General features: G+C 43.7%; 1 protein-coding gene across 1 annotated transcript in view; it reads left to right on the top strand.

Moving 5' to 3' along the window:
• Window positions 1-8,900: 8,900 nt before the first annotated feature.
• pou3f3a (POU class 3 homeobox 3a) overlaps window positions 8,901-10,329 on the top strand; it is a 2,852-nt gene continuing 1,423 nt past the window's right edge. The window contains exon 1 of the mRNA XM_044049861.1: window positions 8,901-10,329. This exon is cut by the window's right edge and continues 1,423 nt beyond it. Coding sequence (XP_043905796.1) covers window positions 9,822-10,329 — 508 coding nt within the window. The 5' untranslated portion in view covers window positions 8,901-9,821.

Below are 10,329 nucleotides of genomic sequence, written 5' to 3'. Positions count from 1 at the left end.
AGGGGCGCCAGTTCAAATCCCCACCCGGCCAAAAAGGGCTGAGGTACCCCTGAGCAAGGTACCCAACCCCCAATGCTCCTGGGGCGCTACTCAGTGTGGCATCCCACTGCTCCTAATTCTGAGATGGGTCAAATGCAGAGGAATACTTTCCCTAAGGGGATTAATAAAATTCAATTTGGTCTTCTTAATAAACGTTAGTCCAACTAAAGTCTAGTCGAGCTAGCCTTAGTCAGACTAACATATCTGGATAATGCGATTCATAGTCTGATTACCAACATTTCCTCATTTCCATGGCATAAAAATTGCAGTGGCGGCGCCTTTCTTCGGACAGCACGGCAACCACGAGCGTCATTTACCATCTAATTTTCTATTAAGATTACAGCAGATACGAAACATATAGAACCACAGCACCATCCATCTCGCCGTTCACTGTAAACTGAGTCAATACGCACTAGCTTATAGAGGGATATAGCGCCACCTGCGGAGGCGGAGGCAGACGTACACGGCCAATAAATCGATTATTCGTCCGATTGCCTGTCTTAGTCAGACTACGGCCTAAACTGGATTAAACTCTGCATGTAAACGTACTGACTGACTGACAGCAGCAGTTGATGCTCTCTCCCTCAGCTGTATTTTCTGTACTCTGTGCAGTACAACCTCATCATTTCCTTGTTACATCCTCTCGCTGGTGTTGTAGGGTCACGGCTGGTGTAAAAGCGTAAGTACGAGGTGTGTTTTTGATGTTCACTGTTACCTATTGGCGCTGTGTAACCCTCCTGAGCCCCTCTGATCTACTCCTCTGCTCATTAAAACACCCTCTCCACCTCCGCATTAGCATCAGAGTCATGGTCAGACTGCTTTGTGTTATAAGGATGGAAAACAATATCAATAACAACAACAAAAACAATAGTAGCCTTTGGTCCGTGGGGGAGAGGGGGGGTGCGGGTGGAAAAGGTCTTTGATAATATACATGAAAGAGAGATGTTGAAGTGGGCTGTGTTTTCATGCGTGCCAAGGTCGTCTCTGATCCTGCTCGTGCACTGTTTAGCGCCCGGGTCTGATGATGCAAGAGGAGATGCTGGATCTGCAGGACATTCCCTCTAGAATGAGAATGTAGCGCAGGTTCAAGTTAAAGCCCTGATTGTGATTCACTCTGCCTCTGCGTGAGCGCGAGTCTCGGTCGTGTTCGCGGTTATTTCCGGTCGCGGGGAAAGTTTGAGCGCTCTGGCTCTGTGAATGATGAATGATGTGGTGAAAACTACAGCAGGCCCCCACGTCATGGGTGTGTTCACACACACAGATCCATATACTGGCAGACTGAAAACCTAAAAAGTTAGAAAGTTAAGTGAAATTATCTTCACATATCTTGTTATTTTTGAGTTTAAATTCATTTAATTAATTTGAGTGCCACCAATTGATGTAAATTTTATGTTTATTTCTTGTGACGGCAGGAGACGGAAGGTCCCAGATGAATATGATTTTTAACATTTTACACTTATATGGCCATATAGGACTATATTACGCCATACTGCCCCACGATTGCTGGTGGTACTGCCCTGTTTCATCTGCCATCGCAATGATGGAAGAAATGGATGTAAAGTAACGGACAAAAGTCTTCGTCTTCCATATTTTGTGTGGGTGTTTAGACACCAGTCTATTATGGCATGTTTCCATCATGGTACTGTTCTCACACCATCAAAAACATGTATGAATGCTCTGATCAACCCTCCATCTGACCTTCCAATTTCGGGTGTATAATGACAGTTAAAGATCCATTCCTTCCACCCTGAATTTACTGTGGTAGTCCAAGGAAAGGGTGCCAAAGAATGGAACGGCTGGGGCTGGTTATTTTGGTACTTTTCCTAATGGAAACACAGAAGAACCACGTTGCGTACTGGACCAAAGCGAACCTTTCCACTTGATAGAAACGCTGATTTAGAGACTTTTGATTTGCAGATCATGGGCTGTTTAGCCTCATCTTGCCACAGCTAGCAGGAGAGTGGATTATTGGGCTGAATATCTTGTGGTGTGAACAGGAACCAACTTAGGGGTCAAAGTTTGCTCAGCTGCACTGAAATGTAGCTGCTGAGGGTAAAATGATGAAACATGAATCAATCTGATCAACATTTTTAAAAAGACTCAACGGTTACCCAAACACACAAGACTGTTTTGGGAGTCTTAAAAAATGCTATGTTTGGAGAAACAGACTTAAAAAAACTTAAACTTTGCATTCTTATATATGCAACCAATGTGCAACTTTGGGGAATTGATGATGTCTGGATCTTGTATTCACTGTTGCCATCTTTGGTCTATGAGCTTTAAATCAACGTTTATTTTTATTTACCAAGTCATTTGTTCTGTCTCTGTTTCTCTGACAGTGCCACATACAGGTCTGGCACATGTACTACAGTGTTTAAGGAACAAAGACATGTTCATGGAAAACTTTTTAAGAACAAAATAAGGGAAAAAAAGCGGGGAAAGTTGTGTTTCTGTGTGGATGAGGCCTTACTTACTCTTTTATTCCTGGCTAATTGTGGCTCATTATATAGTGGTGAACTGTGAATTAACACGTCCGCGGAAAGATGTGATTTTATCCTTCATCAGTTCTGAATGTATAATTAGTCCGTCGGTTAGCTTGTCCCTAATTGCGACACTGGCTTTAACGCGGCGGTAAAAAATCGGTGAAATTTTAAAAAGTGAAACTAAAAATATGCAGCCTCCCTCCCTTGGGAAGCATGTGATGGGATGTGAAGCCCGTGAAGTGTGCAAACCTTCCTGACTGTGCAGTGAATAAGCGTTACCTCCAGAGCGGCATGGCACCGCTGACCCTGCTGCGTCTGGAGGTATTCTTTGTGTTTATTTAATTAGATGCCGGCGTAAGGTGTCTTGATTGACGTGTGGGCTGATGCACACAGTCCTGCCTGGTGCTGAAACCCCTCACATGCTCAGAAGTGTTCTTTTGTTACGCCACTCTCAAATTGCTCATTATAAATTCTGCCACTTCTTTTTTTTTTTTTTATCACAGGTTGGTTTGTATTTTTAACTCGTGCACAAACATCGTGCTTCCGATAAAGACACACGAGAGAGGCAAGCTGTAAATGATACCGTCATTATCCATAATTGGAGATTACAATGAAAACACTCCACTTCACATTGCGGCACATAATCTCCCGTGAGTTGAAACGCCACAATCCATTCTGCCGTTTTTGTATCAGAGGTCACTTAATATTTCAGTATCTGATACTTCCTCCTTTCCCCTCCGCAGCCACCTGAGAAATCATCTCAGCTACAGAGAGCCTTTATAACCACGTGGGCCTTGGAGAAATCTGTCCATTCATGAAAGGCTCGGGGCCGGCCAGACTCGGCCAGACCAGGTCTTCAGGGACGAGCGGCTGTTTGACTTGGCTCGGGCCTGCGCCCGGGCACAGGGCTGCAGTTGTCCGTGTAGCCACAGGCTGCAGAGCTGCAGGTATTTCCTGACTACATTTCTCTGTCGTTGCTGTTTTGCGGGGGGAACGTTTCGAGAGAGAGAGACAGAGAGAGAGACAGAAGGGACGTGGATGAAATCTCATTATGTGTCGATGTATTTCCATTTCAGATCATGGGGCTTTAGCAGAAGCGGAGAGGAAATTAAAAACTCGAACGCTTCCTGTCCTTTTTAATCCCGTATCGATACTGACAGACGCGTGTATGTCATGACTTTAACGCAACAAAGCCCAGGAGTCCAATGTTTTCTGAGTTTTCCTCCAGGGTGGCCCAGATGTTGCTTTAGAATTAATACACCCCATAGACTTCATCATATTTTCACTACTGTGCGGTTGAACTATCGTACCTGCACGATAATTTCAGCCACTGTACGATGTACGATCAATAATTTCAAACATGGAAGATGATTTGGCCGTTTCATTGAGCGCATTTGAGAGCAGTGGAGTCAAGTTATTGTGCCTTTTATTTATTGTGTGTTTTCTTTATTCTTCTGTATGGCACGTTGGTTCACTGTGGTTGTTTTAAAGTGCTTTACAAAATAAAGGATTGGATTCACCACTTCACTTCTCGTAGAGACAGTTGCCGGTTAGTTTGACTTCAGCAAATTGTAAAAAAAAACAGAGCAGTTTGAGTTTTTCTAGTTCGAATTCGACTATTAAGTGAGTAACACACTGAAATTATTCTTCATTATGGTTGGCGTCATTTTCTATGTGGTCTTCATCGTGTTTGCAGTAGGTGTTCATTGCTTTTGGGAGTTCTTTGACTGTGAATGTTCATGTAAAAGATATTGAGTTATTATTTTATTTTCCTACTGTAAAAAAAACAGTGGCACGGTGTGTCCATCCTTAGGCTTTTATTTTGAAGGCAGTGACACAAACTTTCCACGTGAGGCAGCAGCAGGCGACCAGCAAACCCTCGTGTCTTGGCAAAATTAAAAAAAAATGTTGATGTTGATGTTCTGTGCGGACCTTAACTGTGGTGAACTTCACAAATTCAGTTTCCAGTCGGGAACGCCACTCCTGTCCAAGTGTGTTTCTGTTTAAAACGTTTAAAAACAGCCGAGTTGACCAAAGTGCTGTACGTCGCATAAATACGTAAAACATAAACTACATAAACTGATGTAAAGAAAATGAGGCTGTCTGATGGTGAGAAACAGTAACAAGCATATTTGTCATAGACTTAAACAGGTGGAGATTTTATCATGTCAAGCTTTTTTTAAAGTGGCTCAAATCAGTTTAGGAGCAGCCGTGTTATCTTTGAAGAGAAAGTGTCCATGTTCCAGGCTGATTCATGGAATTAGTGGCACTCTCGGTCAAGTCGGCGTTGATAATGCGTCAACACCTTACACAACCACGCTTTTAAAAAAACAAAAAACCACAACTACCCCTTTAATGCTTATAAACACTGAGAAATGTGGCTTGCAGACGCCTGAGCACACACACAAACATACACATTAAAAAAAAACAGAGATACAAACGATATTTACTTCCTGTGCTCTTCCTCTTCAAAATGATCCCCCCTACTTATCCATAATGGTCCAGCCCACAGCGGTGTTTACCTGGTGCTTCTGTCCATTAAACGTCGTCATTTACGTCACAGCGGGAGGTTTTTATGTGACATTTGTTTCACTGCGGTAAACACAACGTCCTCTCTTCATCTCACTTTTGTGAGGTTTTAAAGAGGTGGTTTGGAGGGATGGGAATCGTTATCCGTCCGATCAGTGGATCAGATATCAGACGGATACAATACAAAAATATTAAATAAATATAAATCAGCAAAAAGCATCTTAGCGGAGTCATGTTTGGTGCTGTTTATTTCTTTTTGGAGAGAACAATAACGGTTTGTCGGTGTCGGTAGATACTTGATTTTGCAGACACAACAAAGTGGTACCGTCACCTTTCCTAGTTTTAATAGCTGGTTATCTCATTCTCGTTATCTTGACATGCAGGAACCTTGTTCGGGGATCTGGTGCTGGTTCTGGAGGAACTGCTAAAGGCCCGCTTGACGATGAAACACTTGTGACTGACTAGTGACTTGTAAAGCTGTTGTTTTCAGTGTAACTGAATCGTTAGAATCAGTTCTTCAAAACTGTTTGTTCAGCGCTTCCTCCGTGACCGGAGCACAGTCACTGGACTGAAACACAGCGGCAGGGTTTAAATACAACAGACTCCTCTGTTAAATATTGAGATTTAAGATATTTCCTTTGCTAATTGTTTTTAGCATCGTTAAGTTTTTTTTAACTGATCTACACTTCGACACTGTTCGACTCGGTTCTTGTGTCGGACGTCTCTTCCTGTGACGGCACTCTGATGACGTCACGCATAGTATCGCGTCAGAGCAGGTACTAAAAGAAGTACCAGGTACTATGCTTGTGGAAACACGGCTTAGCCGTGCCGTGCCGTGCCGTGCCGTGGCGAGCCGGTGGAAACGTGCCATAAGAATCAAAGTTTTTTTCCCCCCATCCCTGATTCAGTCACACGTCGGTTGTTGATTTCTTTTGGTTTCACTTCAGTCTGAAGAGAAGCAAACATCCTCCTTCTCCTCCTCCTTCTTTCTCTGCTGCTGAGTCATTCCACAACATCAAGTGCAGCTCAGGTGCATCTTTCACGCCGGCGCGATGAATCATCTAAAAACTCCAAAGAGCAGTTTTAAATGTTTTTACATCAAAGTGCGTTAAGACACATGTTAGAACCTCAGATGTCCTCATCCTCTGGATTTGAATAAAAATTGCCTCATATTTTTTTTTTCAGTCTCTGGGATTTCTGGATGTAGTTTGATCATCCACACACACACACACACACACACACACACACCACATCCGCTGTTTCCCACTCGCTCCGTCGCCCGACTACCACACTTTTTGTCTCCTCTTTTCTTTCTCTCTCTCTCTCGCTCACGCTCTCATCTCCACGGTTGCCTCTGCTTCTGATTTAAACGCGCAGCAGGGGGTTGTGGGTAGGGGACTCATGCTGTGAAGGATCCCTCTGACTTGGAGAGAGCTGAAGGTCAAACACACACACACACACACACACTCCTGATCAGAACCATGAGGGCGGAGTGTAGAGGAGAAGAGTGGCCGGGGATGATGAGTTCTGTTGACTCTAAAGTGTTTGGACTGTAAACACGGCACAGACACTCAAAAATAGACACTAAGTGAATCAGAGATTGTGATTTCAGATGAGGAGGGAGAAAATATTCCCCCGTCATCCTTTCTTGCGACTTTATTGTTTTGTCTGCCAGGTTCTGTGTCGCTCTCGCTTCTTAATGAGGCCGACCCTCGACAGACAAAGCAAACAGAGCTGCAACAAGAGCACGAACAAGAGAAAATCATCTGTTTCTTTGAATGGAAAAGTCCTGGAGCCCAGATGAAGGTTTTCTTTCTTTTTCTTTTCTTTTCTTTTTTTTTCTCCCCCTTTTGCAATTTTTGTTGGAAGCATTTGCATATTTCAAACGTCTACCAAAGAAAATAGCCCCGGGGCAGAAATGGCCGATCTGCATATTGAAGACTCAACAGAGGGCGAGGAGTGGGATACAGAGAGGGAAGAGAAAGAGAAAGAACTTCTCTACGTAAAGATGATTTGAGGCGATCTAAAAGGAACAATAACGGCAATTAGGCGTTGACGGTGTCGCTAGTCTGGATTAATCGCAGGGATATTCAAGCAAATCGTCTTATTTGCTTAGTCGTCAAGCAGCCGCGTGCAGAACGAGACGGGGATGGAGGGGGGGGGAGAAAAAAAGGAGAGGGAGAGCAGGGAGAAAAATGTGCATCATAAGAAGGCCTCTTCACCCAGCTTCCTTCATGAATAACAAATAAGAGGAACCCAGCGCTGCTGCGACCAGCCAGCACAACACATGAAAAACATTACAGCATTCCCTGAGTCGTCTGGTTTTCTCTGCATTGCATTGGTCGACTGGAAAACACTGTGAAGCTTTTGTTTGACTGAAAACGCAGCTCAACAATAAACAGCTTTATGAGGAGAAGAGGGGGGGAAAACAAAAAGCCGTGGAAACAATAATCACTTGATCACAATAGCCATAAAATGTAATAATGTTGTGTTTTCTCTGCTGTCGAGTGTTTATGTCGTCGCTGGTGAATAAATCGTCTACTGAGGCTTCACCGAGGCCACTGGATGCGACTAATTGGAGCTAAATGCTAATTGGCGCGACGCTCGGGGGTCGCCGGCCTGTGATAAGTCTCTCTGGCTGCCGCGTGTCGTCCTCCCACATGACACGGGAGCAATGACAAATGTTTAATTAGTCATTAATAAAGGGCTTCACGCGTCAGTCAGTCAGTCTGCAGCTGTGAATGTGGCGTTTGGAAATTAAAACTAACAAAGTTAAATAGATTGTTTGCTAATTTTCCTCACAGCCCATTGATAAAACTGTAGACTAAATATGACGATCGTTGAACTTTGCAACTTCAACTTTGATGCACATCTCTTTTTAAACGTGTTAACGTCTGAAGATGAGTGGATTTGAAGTCATATTATCAAAGTTTTTATGCAAGTACATCACAAAATATGATATTTGCACTTTTCTCCTTTGGTACATATTAATCTCATGTGTTTTAATCCTAAAAACCCAAAGATGACTTGATTTGAAGTCATATCGGAGTCTGTATTTAAGAAAAATCACTTAAAATGATAATAATTGCACTTTGCAACTTCAGTTGATGCATGTTTCTTTTGGCGTTTTTAATGTAAGAAAATCACTAAATATGATGATAATTGGACAAGTATTAATCTTGTGTGTTTTAATCATAAAACATGAGTTGACTTATGTCATATTTTGGAGTTGTTTATGTAAGAAAATCAGTGTTTTCTTTGTCTCGCAGCTTTTGTTTTGATTTAATTTGTTAGGGAATTGATTTCCAACCAGAGCATTTGGACCAAAATAACAATATTACAAAAAATAATGTGCAACTTCCCAAACTATAGAGACACATTATTATTATTTGGAGGAACCACATGGGGTGCAGAAGAAGAATATGGATTTTCAAAGTAAACAAAAGTGTTTCTTTTTTTCTTTTCTTTAGCAAATTGGTCAAATTGATCCAAAAACAATTAATGAACTATTTAAGAATTTATAAAAGCAGTACATTTATTATTAGAGTTTTAATAATATTATATTATGTTATATATTATGTATTATAATTATTAATTAGTAAGTAAGTTTTTATTATTTTTATTTATTGACTTAACCTGAAAAATGTGGTCCCTGGATTTTTCCATTATGGTCATAAATCATCAATCATCAATCTGAAAGGTTCAGCTGAATTTAGCCTCTGTGTTTAGAGTGGATTATTTTTGTTTGTTTGTCTTTTACCTTTTTGGTAACACATTGACTGAGCTGCAGCATGCACGTGCACCCGTGGTTCTCTCTGAACGTCAGGAGTGTCTTTTTAAACACGCGATCAAACACGAAGTGAGCCAGCGTGGAATCCCACCAGAGCTGCGTGCTCCTTCTCTGTTTGCCCACTTCTGGGTTTGTGCACCATCAGTGTTCACCAGAGCAGCGCGTCACGCAGTTGTGGCCTTTGATTTTGAAGAACACACGTTTATCCAAAGCAGATTAAAAATAAACAACTTCACAGACTTTATAACCCCAAAAGTAACACGCGTGTGTCTCTTTTTCCTCTTTTTCTTCTGCAACTGTGTAGACTGAAGCATGTTAAAGACGTTCTCTATTGTAAAACATACTCTTCCACAGTGTTGCTTTTTCTCGCAGCAGGAACTTTGTTCAGCCGAGGTTTGACTCTGAGACGCAGCAGCTCCTCTCTGACTGCGCGTCCAATCAGCGGGAGCTTTGCGGAGGCTTCCACTTGTAATTGGATGGAGGAGGAAGAGGAATCATCCGCAGCCTTGGCACAACGTAAACACACACACTGTCGACTCTCTCGCTCCGCAGAGGACGCACGGGACAGAGCAGGAGTGAGGAGTGAGTGAGACACTGGAGCGCACTCTGAGGCTTTAAAGTTTCATCTCCTTCTTTTTTGATTTCATTATTTTGAAAAGAATTCATTAGGAGAGGTGGAGAGGCTCTTGGCTTTGGCGCGGATCAGAGAACCGGCCGCGTGTTCTTGCGTTTATCGGTGGATTACGCACAGCGGAGCTCACGGGACAGAAAAGTTTTGTCGCACGGGAGCGCGTAATGAAGCGAGTTTTCCCACAAATGCACGAGAACGCACAAGAAATCTGATGTAAAATCATCACCGCAGCATCAATGGAGTGATTTTTATTTACCCAAAACATTTTTACGCGCATGCTGATAGAGACTGACTTTATGGATTTAGAGTAAAGTGGGACTCTGGTTAAATAAAGAAAGAAAGAACATATATGTTGTGTAGGATGGCAACCGCCACCTCGAGTCCGTACCTGGCGAGCAGCAGGATTTTATCCGGCCCGGTGCTTCACTCTGAGCGGCGGAGTGCTGGGATGCAGCCGGGCAGCACCGCTGTGACCACGGTCTCTGCTGGATACAGAGGGGACCCTTCAGTCAAGATGGTGCAGAGTGACTTCATGCAGGGAGCCATGGTGGCGAGCAACGGGGGCCACATGCTGAGCCACGCTCACCAGTGGGTGACAGCGCTGCCACACGCAGCAGCCGCAGCAGCTGCAGCCGCAGTCGCGGCAGTGGAGGCAGGTTCTCCGTGGCCCCCGAGCTCCCAGACGCAGGAGGTGAAGAGAAACGCCGGCAGGGACGAGCTCCACTCCGGCTCTGCTCTGCACCACAGGTCCGCGCATCTGGGTCCTCACCAAACTCACGCGGGCAGTTGGGGAGGCTCCTCCGCGGCGCACATCAGCATCACAGAGGGGCAGCAGCAGCAGCAGCAGCAGCACCACC

Source organism: Solea senegalensis, linkage group LG2, assembly GCF_019176455.1.
Source record: "Solea senegalensis isolate Sse05_10M linkage group LG2, IFAPA_SoseM_1, whole genome shotgun sequence".
Taxonomy (NCBI): Eukaryota; Metazoa; Chordata; class Actinopteri; order Pleuronectiformes; family Soleidae; genus Solea; species Solea senegalensis.
Note: the sequence above shows the minus strand (reverse complement) of the source record. Positions and strands in the feature narration are given on the sequence as shown.